Source organism: Colias philodice, chromosome 3 (assembly GCF_061535455.1).
Source record: "Colias philodice isolate Cphi_HAF_F1 chromosome 3, ilColPhil1 Martin Lab GWU primary, whole genome shotgun sequence".
Taxonomy (NCBI): Eukaryota; Metazoa; Arthropoda; class Insecta; order Lepidoptera; family Pieridae; genus Colias; species Colias philodice.
In genome coordinates, this window is record NC_143088.1 from 11,306,497 (window position 1) to 11,332,853 (window position 26,357).

The 26,357-nt window shown below is 32.7% G+C and overlaps 3 protein-coding genes across 3 annotated transcripts in view; 2 read left to right on the forward strand and 1 right to left on the reverse strand.

Annotated features, from left to right (window-relative positions):
* gzl (godzilla E3 ubiquitin protein ligase) overlaps nucleotides 1–11,007 on the reverse strand; it is a 28,342-nt gene extending 17,335 nt beyond the window's left edge. The window contains exons 1-4 of the mRNA XM_089714920.1: nucleotides 10,864–11,007; nucleotides 6,946–7,137; nucleotides 2,310–2,476; nucleotides 246–337 (exon numbers count right to left, since the gene is read on the reverse strand). Of these exons, the coding sequence (XP_089571046.1) occupies nucleotides 246–337; nucleotides 2,310–2,476; nucleotides 6,946–7,062 (376 nt within the window). The 5' untranslated portion in view covers nucleotides 7,063–7,137; nucleotides 10,864–11,007. The remainder of the gene's footprint in view (nucleotides 1–245; nucleotides 338–2,309; nucleotides 2,477–6,945; nucleotides 7,138–10,863) is intronic.
* Nucleotides 11,008–12,685: 1,678 nt separating this feature from the next.
* LOC149490043 (carcinine transporter-like) lies at nucleotides 12,686–23,071 on the forward strand. The gene is made up of 12 exons (XM_089714999.1): nucleotides 12,686–12,811; nucleotides 13,377–13,597; nucleotides 16,283–16,466; nucleotides 17,058–17,187; nucleotides 17,778–17,906; nucleotides 18,206–18,398; nucleotides 18,710–18,815; nucleotides 19,810–20,042; nucleotides 20,328–20,407; nucleotides 20,728–20,903; nucleotides 22,386–22,540; nucleotides 22,993–23,071. The coding sequence occupies exons 2-12, from the start codon at nucleotides 13,377–13,379 to the stop codon at nucleotides 23,030–23,032; spliced, it is 1,647 nt and encodes a 548-aa protein (XP_089571125.1). The 5' UTR covers nucleotides 12,686–12,811; the 3' UTR covers nucleotides 23,033–23,071.
* A 1,953-nt stretch (nucleotides 23,072–25,024) lies between these two features.
* Nucleotides 25,025–26,357, forward strand: part of LOC149490044 (solute carrier family 22 member 3-like) — a 29,972-nt gene continuing 28,639 nt past the window's right edge. Inside the window, exon 1 of the mRNA XM_089714901.1 lies at nucleotides 25,025–25,214. Within this exon, the coding sequence (XP_089571027.1) occupies nucleotides 25,212–25,214 (3 nt within the window). The 5' untranslated portion in view covers nucleotides 25,025–25,211. The remainder of the gene's footprint in view (nucleotides 25,215–26,357) is intronic.

Here is a 26,357-nt window from a genome sequence, read left to right on the forward strand (position 1 = left end):
TAAAATCCGTTAGTATTTAATTTCAGAATAGAACAATAATTTCAATCAACAAGCAATGATACTTCAGAATAGGTGTAGTCCACTCTACCATTTTTCTTAACGCGTATAAAATATTTATGTTCTCTGTCATGCACAGGTCCTCATGATGTTCTTCTTGACATTTATGTTTGCCCTTAATGCTAACATAAATCATACTATTTATTTAATAATAATCACAAAACGTGTTTATTAATCCAAAAACATACCAAGATCGCTAGAGTTGACGTTATGCACGATCGCAGCATCGAAGCCGGCCGCCTGCGCGTTGCGAACCTTCACCTCGAAGCTGCAGTTGAATCTGATGGGACAATCCAATTATGGGGAACAATGTTTATACCTTGACAATTATATGAATAGTGTATCTAAAGTAATATTATAAAGGGGAAGAAATGGAGGATATTGTGGAGATATAGTGTCTATAGTAATATTAGAAAGTGAATAAATAAATGCATTTGAATTTCGTCCGCCTGCGCGTTGCGAACCTTCACCTCGAAGCTGCAGTTGAATCTGATGGGACAATCCAATTATCGGATCAATGGAGTGTTGTATGATATTGTATATCTATGGTCTTATTATAATGGTAAAGAAATAGACAATATTGTGTAGCTATAGTATCTATGGTAATATTAGAAAGTGAACAAATAAATGCATTTGAATTCGGCTGTCTACGCGTTGCACTTCTTCACCTGGAATTGAATATGGTGGGATAATCCAATTATGGGGATCAATGTTTATACCCTGAGTTATAATATGAACTAAAAGTAAATTAAAATATCTATAGTAATACGTATTACATTTTAAGAGGGAAGAAATAGATCTAGTGTTGAACGACCTCACCTTTTTAAATATTTTGCTGTTATAGTCTATGTATCGAGGAAGGTTTTAAGTTATGACCAATAGAAGCGGAGAAAAAGTGTAATATAGTTAAAAGATCTCTTTCTAGTATTACCTTTGCACTCCTCCGAAAATATTTTTATAAATTTAGATTTTATATTTATTTATTTATTCACTTTCATACATCTTAAACTTACAGTACAAAATATACCAACACGTATAAGTAGGTACGAATAAATTTCATACCTCTAGGTGATTTTCCTGGCCAAACAACATGTTTAGATTAAACTAGTAAGCGATAACTTTTCTGTTGTCTACATTCAGAAAAGAAAATTTGAGTGACTAAATTTTTAAAATATAACTTATGAAAATACTGCTTAGGATAAAGGTCACGCGCACTTTGCGATGACATAAGAATTTACACATCGGTGCACACTGCTTTTTGTGATACTTAATCGTTACAAACATGGTTGTATTCTGTTTAACTATACTAATAAAATAATTTGGAAAATCCAAAAGTGCACGCCTCATAATTTTTTTTTAATAATTATTTATTAATTATTATTTTTGTTTATTTAATAACAATTAAACCACATCGAATCAGACCCTGAAAAATGAAAGGGTTCTATTCCTGAGCATACTCAAGCGTAAGAGAAAAAAAAAGACTCGATTAGTAAAGTATTTCGGTCGCTATCGTGTTAACAAGAAAAAGGATCCGCACATACAGACACACGGACGTCCAAGACAGAACTTTTTTAAACTGTTTTTTAACTAGTTTAAATAACAAAAATGACATCAAAAATATCATGAACGTTAAAAATAGTGTTTTTTCTTAATATGTGTGTGTATGTATTATCTTACAAGTGCAATGTATGATACATAAAGACATTTTAAGTTTGAAAAATCAGATGTTTTGCGCGAAGTGACAGTAGTACCCACCTCAACGCTTCGCTTATGAGGCGTGCAATAAAATTAAGTGTAGTTAAATATATGTAATCCAGAAATAGAATCATATTATGAAATGATCTAGGTGTTGATACAATACTGTACAATATATGTAATTTCTTTTGAAGTGACATCATTATCATATTATTATTGGTGTCAAGTAATTTGACCTTACTATGTAATCTGTGATGTAATCTATCAAAAAGTGTATCTAACACAGGAAATTAAATATATTTATCTTTTTATATTTCTAGTGTTCTTAAATCTAAGAAAGGCTTTCTAATAACAGGTACTTCACTAGTATGATAAAAATGAAAAACAAACGTTTTTCGGATCGATGTTTGTTACTCTTTGTAAAAGCCTCACTAAATCTGAGTGAATTTAGTAAATAGAATATTAATATTAATAGAATATAACAAAGGCATCACATTTCCAGCTGAAACAAATTGATTAAACCCACACATTAGACATATTTTATATTAGTTGCTTACCTAGCCACAATAACAATCCACTTCCCAGTAAAGTTCTCTACAGTGGGCGGCTTCCCCAACGGGCCGCAGCCGTCCGCCGGCTCACCGGGCACGAGGAACCCGCGGAGCCCATCCGGGGGCACTTCCGGGCCAAAACTGGCCGGCATGTCCCGGAATTCTTCCGCTATCTGTGGGCAAAGATATATCTTATGTTAAAAAATATTAACAAGGAATAAATTTTGTCCCGAAACGAGAGAAATATCTGCGTATTCTTCTGCTATCTGTGGACAGAGGTATACGTTAAGGAACAAATTGAATAGCTTTTTTTTTGTTATTACATTTTTTTATTCAAGTGCAATGATTTGTGGTATGCCTAACATTTTTTTATGTGTAAGTAAAGATGTTTTGATTGAGAACAAAATATAAGTGTACCTACTCCGAAAATAACCAGTTCGCTAGTAGATCGAGGTCAAAACAGGAAGATAAGCTCTATAGATGGAGGTATCAAATATCACCATCCTGCCTTTGCGCTGTTTTTTTTTGCACCTATGCAGGCTTCCTAACCACAAGTACGGAACTGTCCAATGCGGTTTTTTATTGTTATTTTGAACCCGTGCAGGGGTTACTACGTCAATAAAAGAATAACATACTAAAAACTTGCTTGATCATCTATTACCTACCATCTGATCATAAATATTAACATTTGTGAACTATTTTTTTTAATTTTATGTAAAGGAAAAAGTAGTTGTTCAAATATCAAACTACAAAAAATCATTTATCGTTCCGTTATACTCAATTAAATATATTTTCGGACACATTCTAGCGATTCTTCTACCATGAACTAAATTACTTACAAAATGCTGCAGCCCCACAATTTGCAGTACTTGGATCGCGTTCATAGCCAGACGTGGTTTCATTTTGCCACAAAATTTTAGCACTTCACATTATAATCCCTAGAACTGTTTTGGCCTGTCAGCCTATCCCACACTTACCGGGCCCGGACGCGTTTTCGGTATTCATATATGATTTATTTACTTCTTGTTTACTTGGGCTTCATTTATAAACCTTGATTAGGATATTGATTAGTACATGAGATTAAATTTTATGTGATCTTAATATTTTATGCGAATAATATTCAAGGAATTTGTTTGAAAACCTATCTTACTGGCTTCAACCGAAACTGTAACAAATCTTTCGTATATAGTCTAAAAGAAGAAGAGCACTAAAGTCTAAAATGATTCCTATTTTATATTTATTAATGCATTAATAAAATAATTCAAACGTGTAAAGATATGTTGTGAAAAATTAAATAATATCATGTGTATATAATCAGGTGGCAGAAATTAAAGAAACGGGTTTTACATTAAACACGCTTTATACGAAATTGTTCATTATTGAATTTAATTCTCATTAATTATTTATTAATTATTAAATAATATTATTTCAAGGGCCATAGTATTTGATTAAAAATAACTTTTTATCTATAAACAACACTCGAATGCCACACCGCAAAGAATCTTCAGCCTCGACCAGCTAATCTGATATCGCAGGATATTATCTCAACAATCGAATATATTGACCTACAATTGTGAAATCTTATATATAAAATTCTCGTGTCACAATGTTAGTCTGCATACTCCTCCGAAACGGGTGGACCGATTCTCATGAAATTTTCTGTGCATATCGGGTAAGTCTGAGAATCGGCCAACATCTATTTTTCATATGTACCACGGGCGAAGCCGGGGCGGACCGCTAGTATCAATATAATATAATCCTATGAAGAATGTTGTGAATTTTCTTTATTTGCAAATATCTCAGTGATACGGTATTGAATCTATGGGGGGAGGCATTCAGTATAGTTAAAATATTCAATTTAAGATGCTAAGTATCAAATTTATACGATTTTTTTTTATTTCTAGCCTTCCTTTATATAAAGGGTGAGAAAACGTGAATTTTTGATTAAACACAAAGTGAATCTTTCATCATAGAGAAACAATAATTTGGAAAATCCAAAAGTGCACGCCTCATATTTTTTTTTAATAAATATTTATTAATTATTATTTTTGTTTATTTAATAACAATTAAACCACATCGAATCAGACCCTGAAAAATGAAAGGGTTCTATTCCTGAGCATACTCAAGCGTAAGAAAAAAAAAAGACTCGATTAGTAAAGTATTTCGGTCGCTATCGTGTTAACAAGAAAAAGGATCCGCACATACAGACACACGGACGTCCAAGACAAAACTTTTTTAAACTGTTTTTTAACTAGTTTAAACAACAAAAATGACATCAAAAATATCATGAACGTTAAAAATAGTGTTTTTTCTTAATATGTGTGTGTATGTATTATCTTACAAGTGCAATGTATGATACATAAAGACATTTTAAGTTTGAAAAATCAGATGTTTTGCGCGAAGTGACAGTAGTACCCACCTCAACGCTTCGCTTATGAGGCGTGCAATTGAAACAAGATATATAGCATTATAACGAAGATCGTAGAAGCACCTAATATTTTTCGATTTTAGAATAAAAATCTTAGAGACTAATATTAAAAACTAAATAATAAGTATGTAAACAAAATGAATGGAATTTGTATCCAAATATTTAAATAGCCCTTTTACTTCATTAACATTATATAACAATATGAGACTTAGAAATAAAACCCGGAAATATTGCCTGCGCTACTCAGTTATTTTCCATTGAATTTTTGTTCAAAAGTTTGTATAATTCATAAACAACCGATCGCCAACTAATCAAATCCACCATGCATGTAAAATATCACTTTTTATACAAAAATCTACACTAAAAAATATTATTTTTTTATTATGAAAAAACCGCACCAAACACTCATGTACCACCGCAAGTAGTTACAATACAACTAGTTACTTCTAAGTTATCTATTGGAAACATTCCCTTAATGATAGATAAGATACTGTCTGAACAAACACTGGATTACCAGAGTCCACTGCCATTCAATTGGTCATCTATTATTTATAGAACTATAATATAGTAAGATATGGAAACAATCAGAGAGAAATTAAATATCGCTTCTGTCTGTCCTATTATAATATTATGGAATCAGAACATATTTTCAACAAAAAGGCATTTTAAATATTTCATTAAATATATTAAGTCCGCCTAAAATTCAATAGAATATATTCTTGATATAAAAATGCGTGATTGTGAGAAATTTCACTCTCGTTTTGAAATATCCAGATTTTGGAAAAAGTGGAAAAGAATTTTGAACTTTGGCATTGATGAGAAGGAATAGAGTTGAAGACATTTTACAATCCATTTGATGTGTAATGTACACGTTAAATTTAAAATCTTTTAAATAGAATATATAAAAAAAAGATTTTTAAATTTTATTAAGTGTAACAGAAAGGGGAAGGTATGATACCGACCAAGACCTTTTATATGAAACAAAATAAATCAGGAAACGTGTCATCTGATGATGCATGATAAATGATGTCATATGTTAAAATACGGAAAAAATAAAAGGGGAACATTGGGGTTTATTGATTCAGTAAACATACATTTACTGAGCAGATTATAACAAAGTAGTATAAACGACCAGACAGTGCGAAATTTTATATGAATAGATTACGCAAAATTATCAGACTAATAAATGAGGTTAAGTTCATACTAATTAAGTATTTATTACCTTGCAGCGTTACATTGTAAGTGTAGTACATGAATCTAAAACTAAAGCAGTATTTCTTATCATTAAGAATTATACTGATTTTCTAAATTTTAAAACAGCACTATCCCATACAAAATATTCAGAAACACTTAATATCATTGATTTAATTTGTGATGGAAAACAACAATTACGCGTGTATTTTTTTAATTTATCAGGTTAATTATCGATTACCGTGTTATAATCCATACTAATATTATAAATGCGAAAGTAACTCTGTCTGTCTGTCTGTTACTCAATCACGCCTTAACTACTGAACCAATTTGCATGAAATTTGGTATAAAGATATTTTGATACCCGAGAAAGGACATAGAATAGGTTTTATCCCGGAAATCCTACGGGAACGGGTTTTTCTTTGAAAACGCGGGCGAAGCCGCGGGCGGAAAGCTAGTTACTTATATCGAAATAACCATTAACTATCGTGTTGTCGATAACCACAGAAACAACTAGCTTAAAGCTTATGGGTGTTTCACTAATAGGATTGTGGATTTGAAGTCCCTACTTAGTATTGGTTTACATAATGCTTAATTGTCAACATAATGGGTAGCAAATTACCCATGTCTTTAGAAGGGATTATCTGTGTTTGATGTTTGTGCTTGATAGAATGAGCTTTTATGTGCTGTAGTTTTTAGAGTAAATGTAAGATTATATTTTATTAGAGACATTTATTATAATGGATGTAATTTAACTTGTCTATGTCTTAGTTAACTGGCTAAATTAGTCGTTGTCAATAGCATTTGTAATTTAATAACGAGCCTAGGCCATTAATGAAACAGCTGATTCAACCACAAATTCTCACTTTTTCTTAACTGACCATAATACATATTTATTGGACTCAAATAGACAAATAAAGATTCGTTTAGCTCCATCGGATTTCATCCATCAGAAACATGACTACAGCCTAGAGAATTAAGTCGAGAATGGGTATCATTTTTATCGATAAATAGTTTACTCACCGTATGTGGTAAATCCTGTGTGTACACAATGACATTGCCCTTCACGTACGTCAGGAAGCCCAACAGCCCGAGCAGGCAGGAGTTGATGGATGGATGCATTGTTCTAGCACATTCCATCCACGGTTTACTAAGTTTGGCGCGCTTTCACGTAGATTCTTCTCGGCTTTTGAGGCTTTCTCATTGTTCTTTACACTGGAAATATACATTTAAGTTTATAATGTGGTTTGGTTGGAATACAACTTTTATGTTGATCATAAGCACTCACTCAAAAATCTCTGCAAAGTTTCACGTTTAAGGGTTTACTGGGCTAATAATATGGTATCCAGTGCTTATGACATTATTTTAGAATAGTTAGTTTTAGAAGGGTTATTTTGCTTCAGTACTTGGGCCGATTTCTAAATATTGAGAAAAGGTGTGTCGATTCTACTAGCTATTGATAAGGCGCGAGTCTATTTAGAAATACTGTCAAAGTGATCAATGCACAATTTAAAGGATTGCTATTATTTTATATATTATACTAGCCGCTCCGCGCGGTTTCACCCCCGTGGCTCCTCTCCTGTTGGTCGTAGCTTGATGATATATAGCCTATAGCCTTCCTCGATAAATGAGCTATCTAACACCGAAAGAATTTTTCAAATCGGACCAGTAGTTCTCGAGATTAGCGCGTTCAAACAAACAAACAAACTCTTCCGCTTTATAATATTAGTATAGATTTATATTTTTGGTGCCAGTACTACGTATCGGAATAAACTTAGTTTAAATAAAAAAGTCATGAACTCTTGCTTTAATAATGTGGAGTTAATTATACTGTATAATGAATATAAACATATTATTGGAAAAGAAATCCTGGGTCTTCATTGCATAACATTGAAATTGTATGTTTTTCTTCAGAAAGTTGTTGAAACCAGTTTTGAGAGGAATGTTCTTGCCATCTAATCTTTATTATTGAATAAAGGATAGCTGTATGAGTTCATTGCTTTTTACATTGTGTCTTCTCATACAATTTGTTTAATATTTTAATGTTTATATAATAGGTACTAGCTGTGTATCCCCGCTTTGCCTGTAGGACACTGTCTCGGAAACCCAGAAACCTTTTTGGGCTCATGCACAATACTTTTGTGAAAACCATCACATGATCAAATGCATAGTTTACAATAACATATAAATTGGATATTTTAATAGGTTAATTCATTAAACACATTTGAAAATATTGTAAAAAATATTGATAAAATGCCAATTTATGCCCATAAGCTTTTATTCAAAAAAAATAAAATCACGAAAAATATCAGATTACAAGGTTTCAGTGGGTAAGGTTAATTTTTAAAATTAAGTCATGTCAAATACATGGAAGGTTATTATACATTAGCACAATATAACATTAAATATACATTACTTTTGCGTGTTGAATCACTGAATATTAATAATGAAAACAATTTTATTTAAATCAGTTTGATTCACGAAAAAAGCTTGTTTATTCTATTTGTTTGTTGAAAATTGAATAAATCACTTCCTGGATTTATAAAAAAAAAAAAACAATAGATGTCAGTCACAATTTGTAGAACAGTATTTTTTTTGTTTTTGAATATTGTTTGTTAGGCCATTGGCACCTTTTACTGGGTTGATAGCCTCAATTCAACCTACCATCAATACTTTATATAAAACTTTAATTTTGGCAGACAATTAATTAAAATAGGTTATCATTTATTTACATTTATTAGGTTTGTAATGAAAAATTAACATGTGTTAATTCACTATTGTCTTGTATTGTTTAGCATAATGAATGTTTCAAAAATGTTTTAGTAATTATTCTTATTTAATGAAAAATATATCTGTATATTGTCTTACAACTATGAGCTATGTAATTTTTTTGATAGTGGATTTATTAATTACTAGCAGTCCGCCCCGGCTTCGCCCGTGGTACTTAAAAGGTAGCCTATGTTCTTTCTCAGGGTCTAAAAATGTTTTACCCCCAGTGCTCCATTCCTATTGGTCATAGCGTAATGATAAAATATAGCCTTTAGCCTTCCTAGATAAATGGGCTATCTAACACTGAAAGAATTTTTCAAAGCAGACCAGTCGTTCCTGAGCTTCCTTCAGTTTTATAATATTAGTATAAATTTTATTATTTTTATTTGTATTGCATAAATGTTACTGATTACTAAACATTTGCTTAAAGTTACATGTTTTTTTAATGTTATGGTTAATTTATTATCGTGGATATTAAAAACATGTTGTTGTCATCCTAAATTGTCCAATATCTCTTCTATATTCTATAGATAAGCACAATATTTAATTGGTTTCATAACTTTTATGGAATTGATAGATTGAATTATATTCTAGATATTGCAAATTTAAGAAGTTTTCTTTTATAATTCAATTTACAGATAATTAAGAAATATAAAATAATATTTCCATAAACTGTCACACAGCTTTATCACTAAGGGCCGATTTTTCAATACTTGGATAAAACTTATTCGTCGAATTATTTATAAAACTACCCTTTTAAAAACGTATTCTAATTGCCCGTATTTGACAGTTTACGTGACATTTTAATATTATCGTGTCATACTTTATTGGACGTATAAGTTTTATCCAAGCATTGATAAATCGGCCCTAAATATATCAAATGGTTTTGGTATAGTCAGTGAAAAAGCTGTTGTTGTAATTAAAATACAAGTAATTTATATTCATCTTATAACTTGCAAATATGTACATCTATATTATATATACAAGCAGGAAGCAACAATTACCGCACACTAACCTACATAAAACCATTTACTATAGGGCTTCCCATTTTCTAGGTCTCTCGGTCTATCCCTGACCGACACAAAGGTTAGGGGTGCATACTTACAGATTAGACCTTATTGCCGTACATAGTGACATTTTGTAATGCAATATTGTGTGAAATAAAAACTTATGTAACAGAATGCACTGGTGCATTTATGTTAGCTGGTAGTTATATAAATTTCAAGTAAGGTAATTATATGTAGGTTAAATAATAATAAGTACCTATATTGCTTTTAAAATTATACAATAATGACTATCAAAACTATTTGAAATAACTTGCCAGATTTATAATAATTTTTTTGGTATATTTAGGAGGTCTTAGAACAAGTAATCATCATTGATAACTTCATAAGGGTGCATTTGTGGAACTAAAACTAAATTTGGTGGGTCAGTATGGTACTTTCTATTATTATTAGGCAATAAATTATTTTAAATAAAAACATTATATTTTTAAATATCTAGGTTAAACTGCATTACTTTTGTATTATATTATGAAGTTGATTAATATATCATCACATCTAATTGTTCCATTGTTTTGCTAATTACATGAGGGTTTAGGTGCTATACACACACAATAATTAACTTTTCTATAGCTAAGGTCAAATAATGAAATTTAATACATACCTATAAATAACAAGTGCAATCTAATAATGCAACTAGCATCAATACAGTTATGAAATGCAGCACAAAACACGCATTATATATGCTTGACTGCTGTTAAATTACGTGTTTCAAAATTGCAAAGATTTTTTCAACACTGGCGTTACCATTCTCATCTTAATCACTTATCAAAACATATTAAGCACACTCAGATAAAGATTGGCACAGATAGGTCATTGGATATTCTATAACTCGGAATTGTTTGCGAGTGATAACAAAGCAGTTTCGTAACAAAAACATTGAACGCGAATGAACATTTCAACGTGTTGTTTTTAAATGAAGCCCGATCTTCGATATGGGCCGTGGAGTGCTGGTTTAATCCAATTTAGCGTCGAGACACACATCCCAGCAATGAATCACGTGTTGACAATAATAATAAAATTCATTTAGTTCGACATTATTATGGGTACATACACCTATCGTAAAACTTCGTCCATTATTTACATCTAGATACGAATCACTTGTACTTACGGTAAATAGTAATAAAGCCGTCTTTGTGTACATTAAACTTATAATTTTGCGAAAATTAACACTATTTAGACGATTAATCGATAAAATGATTAACTTTAGTTCGTTTTAATTACGACTGATTCACTCGTAGATGGAAAAAATGATGTCAACTGTCAAATCGATTGACAATTACAATGTCATTCTAAACGTCAGAACATGTTTTTTTTTACTTTTCTAATAATACTGTAAGATGCCTGGAGTTTGGTAATATTAGACGTAGTTTTAATGTGCTACACTAGGTTAAAGACATTTGATATTTTCATATTCACCGCAAGGCTAAGAGGGGATTTTAGCACTCTTAGAGTGGTACTTATTCAAATCGAATATACGATACTACTTTACAAGATGTACCATATTGTGACAGTTTGGACCACAGGTATGGACCTAAGGCATGGACATTGGTCTGTTAGTTCATGTATAGTGTAGCCAATAGACAATATATTTTTAAAAAGACTTAGACTTGGTCTTTAATCTTACCTAAACACCTGTACCTAATACGGAATATGTACTCGATTATAATGACCTCTACTGTAACTTTTAGTGAGTCAAAATTTACTTGGATAACAAATTAGGGAATGCAAATATACATTCAATCTGTATCGCTAAATTAAATTAACAGGCGTGGTAATTTACAATAAAATACTACGTATCCGTAAATACACTCTGGTACATTCTAGCTCTAGAAAATAGTGTTGCGTAAATAATTATTTCTAAATACTATTAGCGAATTTGCAGTATTAGTAGTTCAATTACTTGAACTATTTCTAATCTTATTAACACATATTAAACATAAATGAACATTGAAGGGCGGAGTACCTAGGTTATCCAATTGCATTTCATCCATATTATTATAAAAATATAAAGAGAATATTTTAGTGAAATTACTTCATAATACCTATAATCTAAGCCATTAATGAATAAAACCTGAGTTACCGACATGCACAGTCGCCAGATTAGCACGTTGAAGTGGCAATGGGCAGGGCACCATTAGCCCGTAGAACCAATGGCCGTTGCGTTGGGACAAAAAAGTTTGGAAAAAGTTCTGGGCAAAAAAGTTCTGGAGGCCACGTACTCGGCGACGAAGTGTGGGACGACCTCCCACAAGATGGACAGGTGACGTCCGAAGGGAGCCGCTGGATGCAGGCCGCCACGCCGCGCCGGTGACCTTTTGGTAATTTAAGGAATTGAATTTTAGGTTATTTAGTTTTAAAATAATTGTACTTAGGTCTAGAAGATGGCACGCCTAAACAGCGAGTCGGTTTTTATGTGAGTAGTTGTGACGATGAAAAAAAAATTCAAGAATGTTTGGTGCCAAAAAATCTGTAAAATTAATTGAGCGTTGTATCAAGGTGGCATAGAAAATACGAATATATGTATAATATGTTGATTAGGAAATAAATAAAAAAACATGCAGTCGGGTTTTTGTTATTATAATAACAATTCTTGTTTCAGATTGAATCCGTTTATGATAAATAATAATTAAACAATCGATATTTAGAAAATGGTGTTGCTGAGGATAAGAAAAAAAAGGTGGTTACAAAACTCAAGATAATAATTATGAGAAACGAGAAATGGGTATGGCCCATGTTTAGAATGATAAGTTTTTTTTCCAATAAAAACGATAATCATTCCCTAGCCTAGCGACCGATTAAACACTAATGATTAGTATCAATGTTATACAATTACCTTAAATAGTGATCAAATATATTAAAGATAATCAACGCGTGTGTGATAAAAGATTGATAGGACACATTTTATCAACGAATAATTCGGAAACTTGTTGTATAATTATTTTAATACAATTTACAATCGTTTTGCACTCGTACGGTAAAGTATAAATGAAAACAACTGAATTTATGATTAACAGTATTCTACATTCATCATTGTGTGGACATATTGAATTATAAGGGTAAGTTTGAAGTGAATAAATAAAATAATGTGATTAAACGTATGAATTAATTGGTATTAATATAAAATGTTCAGAAAAAATATGATAGCCCAGTTATTAAGGTATAGAACGCAGATCGAGCTAGGTAAACTATGAAGTTATGTATGTCTTTTTCTATTCTTATATTAACCAAAACTGAGTTTGTTGTTTATTTGATGAAGGCGATAATCCTAGGAACAATTTGCATTGAAAAATACTTCTGTGTTGGATAGTTCCTATAAAGATTATGCAAAAGCTTGAAAAAGTTTTCTTTTGAAAGGAGACGACTTTGTATTATGAATACTGCATAGGTCAATTAGATCCATGTAAATAATTAGGTAGTTCGAAGTTTGAACTTAGCAGAAACATGGAAGTATTTGGAAATATAAATCATTTTTCCCGCTAAATGTAAAAAAATAATCGTTACGTTTAGTCCCTGTAGAGTGTAGACTATTTTGTGCATTACTAAACATTAGTTAAATACTCATGAATTTACTGTTTTTCAGTCTCTTTTTCTTAAAATTGAAACTAGTTTCCCTAATTTCAGATGAGTCCCAAAGAAGAATCAGATAATATAGGTTCTGCATTGGAAGCAGTTATCGCAAGTGTTGGTGAAATAGGGCTGTACCAACGTTTGCTATGTATAGTGATGCTACCGTTTGGTTTCGCGTGGGCGTTCTCGTATTTTGTGCAAATGTTTATTACAGCTACACCTCAGGAACACTGGTGTAGAGTGCCTGAATTGGCATCGTTGGATGTTGATCTCAGGTACCTAAATATGACATGAAAGAGATGGATTGAAAACAAATTACATATATAATAATTTGAGCGTTTTCAGTAAGGTTAGGTTAAGAATTATCAATTCTTAAAAGGATGCTTTTAATCTCTTAACAATTACTCTTATTAATAAATTATAGTCTAAGATCCCACTGCAGGATCAGTGCGTTCATCGGTTTTTTGCTGAAAACCGAATTTTTATGTATATTTATAATTAGGAGAATATATATCGACTAGGTTGCCAGTCAAAATTTGGCCGCAAGCATGTTTAATTAAAATTTTTCTAATCGATTTTTGGGAAAAAAATTCGTTCACTTGTTTTTTGAATAAAATGAAGTCTACATCACGTCAAATGATATAAAAATTCTAAAAAATCACGGTTGCCGCTTTTCACCTGGCCGTAACATCTTGGCAGCCTGGTGCAAACAGGTATGATTTCGATTCATTTTTGCGTTCATAACGCACATTTATGAATCATATATCAAATTAAAGCTAATTTTTTTCTATTTATTATCATATATGGTTGCCTAATTAAATCCCGCCGCAAATAAGGGTTGCTGGCTTTTAAAAATTATAAATATAGGATTAGTGCGTTCATCGTTTTTTGCTGAAAACCGAATTTTTATGTATATTTATAATTAGGAGAATATATATCGACTAGGTTGACAGTCAAAATTTGGCCGCAAGCATGTTTAATTAAAATTTTTCTAATCGGTTTTTGGGAAAAAAATTCGTTCACTTGTTTTTTGAATAAAATGTAGTCTACATCACGTCAAATGATATAAAAATTCTAAAAAATCACGGTTGCCGCTTTTCACCTGGCCGCAACATCTTGGCAGCCTGGTGCAAACAGGTATGATTTCGATTCATTTTTACGTTCATAACGCACATTTATGAATCATATATCAAATTAAAGCTAATTTTTTTCTATTTATTATCATATATGGTTGCCTAATTACATCCGGCCGCAAATAAGGGTTGCCGGCTGTTAAAGATGTTGAATATTTAAGGTTGAGTGTAAACATGCTTGCAGCCAAATTTTGACTGGCAACCTAGTTGATATATATTCTCCTAATTATAAATACATATAGTTACATAAAAATTCGGTTTTCAGCAAAAAACCGATGAACACACTAATCTTATATTTATAATTTTTATAAGCCAGCAACCCTTATTTGCGGCCGGATTTAATTAGGCAACCATATATGATAATAAATAGAAAAAAATTAGCTTTAATTTGATATATGATTCATAAATGTGCGTTATTAAATTAAAAATAAATCGAAATCATACCTGTTTGCACCAGGCTGCCAAGATGTTGCGGCCAGGTGAAAAGCGGCAACCGTGATTTTTTAGAATTTTTATATCATTTGACGTGATGTAGACTACATTTTATTCAAAAAACAAGTGAACGAATTTTTTTCCCAAAAATCGATTAGAAAAATTTTAATTAACACGTTCACTGCGGCACCTAAAATGCAAAACTTACCGTTGTTGCGGCATGTCTTCCATACTTCACATCGGCAAGTTCACCACTGTGCGTCATGAGCCATTTTTATCACATCGCACCTTCTGACTTTGAAGGTTAATAATTTCATGAAATTTCAAGATATTTCAAAATTTTTTTTTTAGATAATAGTATATATAGTCTAGTATATACCGCATAAATAGCTTTTAGTTTGACCCAATAGTTTAAAAGATATGAGGGAAAATGTAAACCCCTGATTTTGTGAAAAATTATTTGCCATCCCGCACTGCGTTGATACGGCATGTTTACAGTAATAGCGATGGGAAACACTGTAAAACAAAACATCGATATCGATATAAATCAATTTTGTATATTTCAGTCTGTTTGTTAACAGATAACGAGATCGTCGATACAAAAAAAACACTTATAAAACAAGGTACTTGATAGAGTACTATCAGGAAATTGTTCAGTAACTTTTGTTTTAAATTGTTAAGTAACTTTTGTTTTAATGTTTTATATTATTTTCACAACTGTCATCACATATTTTTTGCATTTATGCTACGAAATAAAAGAAAGTAAAAAAACTAAAGCCTTTATGGTATCATTGTCATTTAAAAATTTGATAACGACGCGTGGGGTCCTGGTGCATCACTATGCGAGACTGACACGCGGCGCGCTCGCAGTACAGTGCGGCATGAGGTGCTTGTCCATGGCAAAATATTTGACATGCCGCACACAAAAGAAACGGTTTCTTTTCTATGCGTGTGTCCAATATTTAGCCATACGATTTTTAAACGAAATTGAGTCCTACTTCAAACTGTGATCACAAAAATATATTTGTCTCTTTTCTAGTCATTGATTAACATATAAAAAACCTCGCCGCACCACGGTGAAAACTGCGATTTTGGGCGCCGCACTGTGGTGTAGTCGCTGATGGCCCGATACTGGACATGCCGCAGTGAACGTGTTAAACATGCTTGCGGCCAAATTTTGACTGGCAACCTAGTCGATATATATTCTCCTAATTATAAATATACATAAAAATTCGGTTTTCAGCAAAAAACAGATGAACGCACTGATCCTGCAGCCGGATCTCGTACTATTAATATTATTTACAATTTTTAATGTTGTTTTTCGATGTTTTCATGTTTTTACTCTCTAGAGTAAGTAGGAGTAAAATTTTTTGATGCAAATTACCGATCTTTCAGACGACAATTATCGGTACCGTCCACAGGAGACTACGATGTTGATAATTGCATGATGTTCGATGCTAATTGGACTCAAGTGCTGGAGACTTTGCGACCACCTGATGCCAATACACCACTTGTTCCTTGTCAGAATGGTTGGGAGTTTATTCTTGAAGATATTCCTTATTCTACTGTTGTGAGCGAGGTTGGTTTTAAAGAGCTTTTCGATAAATTTGTAAAATGTTCAGGAGAGGATAGAAAATAATATAGAAGTAGCAAAAAATTTGATATTTCAATAAATTGATAAAGCTAAAATACGTTTCTGTTATAGTTGCGTATCTTTGGTATAGTGATTTTTGGCTATGGGGTAATTTCCTAAGCTGGTAATGTTTGTTAATAAATTTGAATCCTATTGTGATCAAATAATATATCTAAACAGTTATTATAAACCAATAATTATAATATGATTTTTACTTTAGCTTTAGAAATTATCCCACATTTGCACTATAAGCTCTTGAGCTGAATCCATACTAATACATATTATAAATGCGAAAGTAACTCTGTCTGTCTGTCTGTTACTCAATCACGCCTAAACTACTGAACCAATTCTTATGAAATTTGGTATGGAGATATTTTGATAATCGAGAAAGGACATAGGCTACTTTTTATCCCGAAAAAATAACGCAATCTCGGAAATCCCACGGGAACGGGAACTATGCGGGTTTTTTTTGACTGCGCGGGCGAAGCCGCGGGCGGAAAGCTAGTAGTTTATATAGCTAGAACGTTTTCCTTTCAGCGTGAGTGGGTTTGCGATAAAGCTAGCTTGGTGCCTTGGACGCAATCCATAAGTTTCCTTGGATCGATCGTCGGTGGTATACTATGTGGTACATTAGCGGATAGATTTGGGAGACTGCCCGTTCTAATATGTGAGTATGGTAACTAATATAAAAAATTCTCATGTCGCGGTGTTTGTAGTTAAACTCATTCGAAAAGGCTTGACTGGTTTTAATGAAATTGGTCTGAGTATCGTACAATATCTATTTTTCATTCCCCTCTCAGTCTTTTTTTGGCTGGCAAGTGGCAGTTTGGTTAATGTGTTTGGTCAATGTGATGAATATCGCAAATGCAATTGGTTCGTTACTAAGCTATTACATAGCTTCTATCGCGGGCCTTGAGTGAGGGGACCGAATCCAGAAATTCCGTAACGAAAAAAACCTCACGCTCCTCACTCCGACGGGCACGGAGGTGTGGCTTAATGGCATAGTATGTAATAGCTTTACCGCGGCAGTCCCTGAGTGCCACACGTCTTTTAAAAAAAAAGGGTTGCTGTAAATTCTAAAATACCGTCTAGCGAAGAATGGACCCCATTTTTATAATTGACAGGAATTTAACTCCTCTCTGTCCAGATTTTGCCATAAACACCTGAGGATATCGGATAAATATGTCTATCAATTTGTTGCAAATGCAAGAGTAGGTAAGTACTTTTGTAAATACATACCTTTATGGTTGTTTCCAGTGGCCAACGCGTTTGGTGCCATAGGAAATATTGCGTCTATGTTCACGTCTGGATTCTGGGACTTTGCAGCTTGTCGCTTCGTCGCCGGAATGTGTGTGGACAGCTGTTTCATACTCATTTTTATTCTTGGTAAGTAAATAGTTATTATTGATTCTGAAATATAGTATAAAAAACACGCTTTATAAGGTAATCTCACGAAATTATTGTGTGCTCACCGATCCTTGTTATGTTTGAATTAAATCTATCCATTTAGAGTGGCGGAAAATCAAGTCTAAAAGAGTCAAAACAATTAAAAATACATATTGCGGCTTTTACTCTTAGTTGATTACTAATACTATACTCGCAAGTATTTTAGTTTTTAAACTAATTTAAATTATTTTTATGTTCTTATAGTGAAAATTTTCATAAAAAATAAATAATATTTTCAGTATTAGAGTACGTGGGAACAAGATATCGTACTGTAGTATCTAACATATCCATAGCCCTGTTTTTCGGAGGGGGTTGTATTTTACTCCCATGGATAGCTCTATGGGTCTCTGATTGGAAGTTACTTATGATAGTCACTTCGATACCAATGATTGTGGGGTTCTTGGCGCCCTTCGTGGTACCAGAGAGTGTGAGGTTTGTTTTTTTATAAATAGTTAATTATGTCCGTATTATCCATTTTATTTTTGTATGTTTTTTTATATCTCATTTTTTCTATAAAAATAAATTAAATATTAATTAAATATTCAATGTTAAAAAAATATTTAACTTCAAAAAAAGTGGAAATATACAGCTGCGTAGGCACGGAATATGACATTATACATAGAAATCATAATTATTGTCTTTATATCTAATTCTAAGAAATTATCTCTCTGATACTTATAAGAGTAAGAAAGAAAGAGATGCATTTAATTCTTTGCCCAATAAAAAAAAACTTATTTTTTTAGATGGTTAGCGACAAAGGGTCGGATTGATAAAGCCGTTGAGGTTCTGAAGCGGTTCGAGAAAATCAATGGAAATAAAATACCTCAAAATGTGATGGATCAATTTATTGTGAGTTTTATATGTTTTTGTATAGTAAATAACAGTTTGGAAAATGAAAGTAAAGTTTTTCATTCGATAGGTATAGTGTATAGTGTGCGTAGAGTGAAAATAAAATTCTTTTAATTTTGATTGTTTCTGTTGATCGTTACAAATGAGAATAAATTTAATAACGATAAGTGAAAATGTTAACATTAAAGTACAAAATTAATTCAATGATTTCATTGCACAGAACCTTTTTTTGTGAAAATGTGTAATAAATTGTATATTTCGTCATTCCTTACATTCTCCTGGGAAATTACCATATTTCTAATATTTACTAGCATCGAAAGTGAAAGTAAACTAAACATGATGTTAAAATTAATGACATGTTTTTTGGACAAGTACCAACCGCTAAGAACACCATTGACTTAGACCGGCATCTCCCTGATCCTCAGAAGTCTCAGAACCCCCTTCCTGGCCATTGAATTGGCATTGATGCCTCCCAAAAATACGTACTTGGCAAGTCTCTCATTTATAAAGCATTATAATGGTATAAAAACTAAACATCACACGTCCCTGTGCCGCATGGTGCTGTTCTTCATCTTTACGATCATGGCCACTAATGTTTTAAAAATGAAATACACCCAGAAATACTTATTTTGTGCACAAATAACATACATTTTCTATGCGCATATCTCACAGTTTCACTCTTAGAATATCTCTTTAATGCTTTTAAAATGGTGGGATAGGAATGTCTGTTATTTTCTTCTGTTATTTCAAGCTTTCCGCCAAACACACGAAGGACGAAGACCATGACATCACCCTGATCTTCAGAACTTCTTCCCTCCGCCGCATAGTGTTGTTTTTCACCTTCACGTTAATTTCCACTTATGTTTTAATAAAGTCACCCAAAAATACACATTTTGTGCACTTTTTCGATGAGTATATCTTACAATTTTCCTCTTAGTACCTAAAGGTAGTTCTATACTGTCATTATTTTAAATTCTTCTATTCATTTTTCAAGCTTTCCGCCAAAAACTCCAAGGACGAAGACCACGGCATCACCCTGATCTTCCGAACCCCCTCCCTGCGCCGCATGGTGCTGTTCCTCGTGTTCACGTTCATGTCGGTCGCCGTGATGTTCGACAGCATCATCCGCATGGCCGAGAACCTTGGGTTGGACTTCTTTGTTACTTTCTCTGTCACTTCTGCTACGGAACTACCGTCGATTGTGGTTCTTCTGCTGCTTTTGGATAGGTATGTATTTGCCTACCTACAGCATAAAGTTATATGGTTTTCAATTGCGGGTTTATAGATTTTACCGAAGGTGAAGATGAGTTATTATAATCGTAGTTCAATTGCTTCGTTTTATCTTTTTTTACCAATGACGTCTTCTAAATTAATTTATATAAAAGGTCTCCAAATTGTATTTACCAAGTTCAATGCGACTAATAAACGAACCATAATGTTTTCCATGTTCACTTTCGCATTTGTCAAGCTACATTACATTTTCATTTTGTAACTAGGTATCTTCATTTTCAGGTTAGGACGACGCTGGCTGGTGTTTGCGCCGATGATGGCTGCAGGCGCCCTATGTCTCATAACTGCGTTTGTACCTAGAGGTATATTTAATTCATTTTAATGAAACTTCATCTCAAATTTTGGCTAAAAAAGGGGAGCGATTAAGTATATACGAGTACTATGAGCAGTTACAAAAAATTTGAATTGTTTCAGTTCAGCCTTTCAGTTGAAAATCTGTATCTATCAACGATATTTTGGGACTATTTTTAGGAAATCTTATTTAGCATCCCTCTTTTCTCTCTTTTTAAATCATATTTTTAATACTTACTTAACTACCCAATATTTAATTTAACCGTTCCAAAACAATTTTTGGTAAGTACAATGAGTTTACCAATTCCTACCATTTTTTCCTTTATTCCAGGAATAATATCAGTATCCCTAGCGGTAGTCGCGCGGTTTTTCAACAACATGTCGTACGTGGCCATTATCCAATGGACGCCAGAACTAATGCCGACCGTAGTGCGAGCTTCTGGCGCGTCGTTTGTGCACATTAGCGCTTTCGCTGCTGTCATTGTGACGCCGTTTATTGTGTATTCTGTAAGTATTATTTATAACTAGCGGTCCGCCCCGGCTTCACCCGTAGTACATGTTTACGTTTTCTGTCTATAAGTACCATCCTCGTACTTCAAGGAATATGATAAAAAATATCGAAATCAGTCCACCCGTACACGCGTGATGCCGTGGCCAAGGGAAATTTGGATTCATTTTAAATTTTTAAGCTATTGCATAGCTTCTATCGCGGGCCTTGAGCGCGGGGACCGAATCCAGAAATAACGAAAAACCTCACGCTCCCCACTCCGACGGACACGGAGGTGTGGCTTGAAGGCATAGAATGCAATAGCTTTACCGCGGCAGTCTCCGAGTGCCACACGTCTTTTTTTTATAATATATAGAGATTACGCGATATCGGATGAAAATTTAGACAAGTTTCTTAAAAAGTAAAAGATCAACTAGCGTCTTTTGGAACGGAGTTGCTTATCGCGGGTTGTGAAAGGAGGCTAGACGAAATTAAGGGCGGCCGTACACGGGTGGCTCGAGCGGTTAATGGCTGAGCGACGTACACGGACTGCTCGATCGTTCGGTCAAAACAAACCGCGCAGTTGACGACGGCTTGCAGCGGTCGCGACGCGACGGCTCGAGCAGTCCGTGTACGGCAGTGAATGAATGTCCATAGTTCAACGCGCGGCCGCGGTCGCGGCTTCAAGCCGTCTGTCTCAACTGCTTGAAGCGGTCCGTGAACGGCCGCCCTAAGACCAAAAGTTGTGTCGTCGGACTTTTGATTCTTCGACATGTCTGTTTCCTCACTATGTGTCATTTTCATAAAGTAACAACGCTATTCAATCTAGCGTTTGTAATAATGAAATACATAAAAGCATTAACATGTTTTTTATATGAAATAGGTACTTGTGTCTTCTTTTGTATAAGTATTTCCTGAAGTAAATAAGTACATGTTTTGGACATTAACAACGTACATGGTCACGGTCAGATTGGCAAAGATGCAATAAAATTAGAAAAAAAATTTCAACTGTGGCTTGAAAGTACACAAAAATCATATCATAAAATCGCTTAGTTGCAATTTGAAAGAAATACAAACACGATAAAGAAGCAAAATATAGTATGTATAAAGTGAACCTTGTTTAAATTCGGTTTAAAAGGATTTAATTTGAGAAATTAAAAAAAAAAATCGACCATACTGGCCAATCCTCCTCTCGAATTTAATTTCTAGAAGAACTGATATTTTTTAATTAATCTTTTATTTATTATTCTATTATTAATCTTGTTATATCTTTTATTTATTTTTTAACGTGATAACGTTTTTAAAATCGTTTTAGTCGGGTGACATGTTCAGAAACTTGTGTCACACCAAAACCTCACGAGCGCGATCGCAGGTATAACGAGAGAGAGACGGACCGATCTCCCGTCTCATCTCGAGCGCTGCCACCAATAAGACGTTATCACGTAAACATCTCGATCGTAAACCTACTTTACAAACAACCAATTTTTTTATTAATCTTACAGGACCGCGCATGGGAAGGGCTATCGCTAATCATAGTAGGGGTGGTGGGGCTCAGTGGGGCGTCTCTAGCCTTGGTGTTACCTGAGACCAAGGGGGAGAGGATGCCGCAGACCTTGGACGAGTGGGAGGTGATGGCGAAGGTCCAGCCGGTTAAGAAGTAAGTACAACCGCTTTAGCCTTGACTCTTCAGATAGATATATAGATTTAAAAACTTAGATTAAAAAATAAAAGGCAGATGGAGGCTTGAGCGCCATTTCCCTATAGCTGAAAATTTTCCCAATTTTTTACCCGAGTGCGGCTGAAAGAGGTTTATGTTTTTCGAGTGTATGTATGTAGGTGTACATATTATAATATTTCTTTTGCACGCTTTACAGCACAAGCCACTGGACGGATTTTTTATTATTTTTTTTTTGCGAACACGAGAAAAATGTCTGCAACTCCTTTTTCAAGACTCTTATTATCAGTCTTAATAGATAACTCAAACTCAAATATAACTGAAAAACTTGGAAAAGATGAGTAATTTAATCACAATCATTTATTGTGAATAATAATTAAAACAAATGAGGTACCTGCCTATTTCTAAAACATAATTGCATTCTTCTTTCACAGAACGCAGTCTGCACCCCTCGGCCAAATCGATCCCAGCTGATATAAGGTTATTTATTTAATAAAAAATGTTTTTGATAAACTTGTGTTTTTTATTAAAAGGGCTCCAATTCCGAATTATTTTCCTCTGTTTCCGAAAAAGTGACAAAACCAATTTGATAATATTTTATAACGAAAATATTAATTTATGCAATGAAATAAATAACAAAATGAATATGACTATTTTCTGAAAATTTAGTAAGTAACTAAGTAGGTCTAATAAATTTAATTATTTATTGACACGGCGTATACAAACGCGAATGTGAAAATAAGCAGATCTGTTTAATTACAGATACCTAATATAAATTAATATGGTTCTATTTATTTTAACAAGTACCGATTTTTAACGAGTTACACGCTCATTACCCATGGTGTTAATTATTTGGAAACGTACCTTATTATCATTACAATTTACAGTTTTTTTTTATTAAATTATAAAATATAAGCTATACCACAGACTAAAATAAATATATAATAATATAAAATTTAATAATAATATACTACGTATACAACTATACTTTCCATGGCAACTGAAGAATTATTGTTGTGAGTGAAAGTTTTCTTCATAACTGTAAAAAAATACAACAGTTTAGAATAGGTATTTTTAACAAGATTAAATATTTTGTTCATTTAATTACTCGTGTTATTTTTTTTATTAAGATGTCTTACTAAGCAACTAAATATTATTGTACGAAAAAAAAATATAATTCTCAATCCGACAGCGAATGTATGTAAGTAATGTACCTACTTAGTTACTTACGCTTATAATACGGTAGCTCAAAGTGTTTTAATTAAAACGCTTCATTACAAGTATCAACAATTACCGACGCTGTGCGGCGCCCTTTTAATTGTAAACATCCTGATAAGTGATAACTAATTCAGGTCAATTACAATACGCCAACCATATAAACCTCTGTGAGAACTACAACATAATCCGAAGTCCACGATTGGTCGCTTAGCTTTTTAATTCGTTGTTTTGGCGGGCTTTTGATCACTGCTCTCGTGCCAGTATCATAGTAATAATCAAGAAGGCTTGTTTGTAATAATACTTTAATAATAGCTCAATGGCCAGTATTAATTACTGATGTATTTTTTTAACTTAGGTAACTAGGTATTTTTAGATGAAACTTCAATGTTTTTCAAATATTTTATATCGTCAGATTGACTGATCAACCTACATAATATTTACTTTGTGTATTTACCTTTAAATTATGGCTATACGTCTTACTTTGCATATATAAATAAAATAGTACAAAATATGTACAAAATCCATCATTAATTATTCGTGTTTGCAATGTATTGAAATGTTTTGAAATTCAATAAATATGTATAAATGTTTTGACTTTTGACCTTAAACCTCCACAAAAAAATGACAAAAAATGGTTTATTATAACTTCATACTACCTAGTTATGTGTGTATACAATATTGTTATTACCCTGTGTATAAATTTATTGTGTCAAGGTAAGTAAATAAACGTAAGAAAACCTCCCACTCTTGTCTTCATCCTATCTTGAGACTGATAATGGATTATACGTAATAAGTAATTAATTTTTATATGATTCGTTTATGACTTTTATCTCATGTAAATAAAAGATTGTATCATTGTATCATCCGATCGTACGGTGCTTTAAGAATTACTACAAAAAAAGCTCTATTCTATATTCTGTAGAATTCGTAATAGGTACTTGCAGTAGCCAGTTCATTCAATAATATTTTGAACAGGTAGTTTTAAAGTCAAACGCCATTGGTCCATTCAATATTTGCCGCAATGCGCAGTCCTGCCAGTTCAAAAACGGATACTTTCTCTCGTTTCAAACTACTATAAAAATTAAATTCTTCTCTTGTAAGTAATGCCCACTTGAGAATGCATTTAAATGATTTCATACTTTATTGCCTTTCGCACAAAGTTTAGTTTATATTTAGAGCAAAAGGTCACTGCAGTCATTCACACGAACCGAACATGTGGTAGTCCGTAGTAGCTAGTACCACAGCTAGTACACTCGCGCCAAGGCTTCGGATGGCCGCGCCAAATGTAATTCCATTTTTTAAATTCGAAAACCCTTCTTTTTACTTTTTTTATTTTTTCATTTATTGTCTGTGGCCGCATAGTGATTATAAACAAATGAGGAACAATTTAAAATTTTATCGCCCGCTGTTTTGAAAATTTAGTCACCAATCAGCCATGGTAAGTTGGCAAAGTTCCAATTATTACGTTAAATTAGATTCATTGTTTGATTTCGCGTCTTTTATCGTAAAATTGTTTGTATTTCGATATCTCATATTATTATCGTCAAGACATTGACTGTATTTTTGCAAGTTGTTACATAAAATAATTAACTAACTATTTAATATCACTCATATTACTATTATACTACAGTTGAGTAAACAAAATGCGATTAACGATTTGTACTGAATTGAACATATTAATTGTAACAATGGAACTACGGATTTTTAATGATTATTACCTAGGTACATTGTGCATTGTTTAACAATTTTAGCACATTTAAGATCTTACTAGTGTCGACGCAGCAGTTAAAAATTAAAATCTAGATCATACCTAAACATGCAACGCTAGATGTAGGTATCAAACTGTATCAAATATGTGACAATACTTGTAAACAGAAATGTAACAATTTTTAAAGCTCATTTAACCCATTGAGTTACTATGTAGTACATAGTATCTCAATGATTTAAGTTTTAACCATTGTTAGTTAGCAAAATTGTACATTAAGTACCGTCTATGTTATGTATTCTTCAATTATTATAAAAAAATAAAACCTCTTATAATTTTGTCGTTTATTACAATAATTATTACCAGAACAAATTAAAAATTTAGATCGATACATCTATGCATGTTATCAATAATAATAGTAAAGTTTTTACTTTTTGTGTTTATAAATTGTAAAATATAAAATGCATAGTCGTGTTAGAGTATACTGCCGTCCTTTAACTAAAAAGCCGTTAACCAACAAATGGTCAATTTTCAGTTTTAAATGTAGGGTGACAGAGTTCAAAATTCTCTATCTTTCTGTCTAAGAATCATTTCTCTAGCGTTAATAGTTATAGAGATATAAAAATATTGTAAGCCGTTAAATAACACAATTTTCAGCCATTCCATAACTTGAAAGCGTCTAACCAACACTACTTCGCTAAATTTCCTTTAAAGTACCTTAACCGCCAGATTTAATAATTATTTTTTAGCTTTTTACTTGACTAAAAGTACGTTATCAGATTATACTTGACTATCGGGACGCAAAAGGACTATAACTGCTTTATGATAAGCTTTCATATAACTATTCCAATGGAAATCCTTACCTTATTTGCAGTT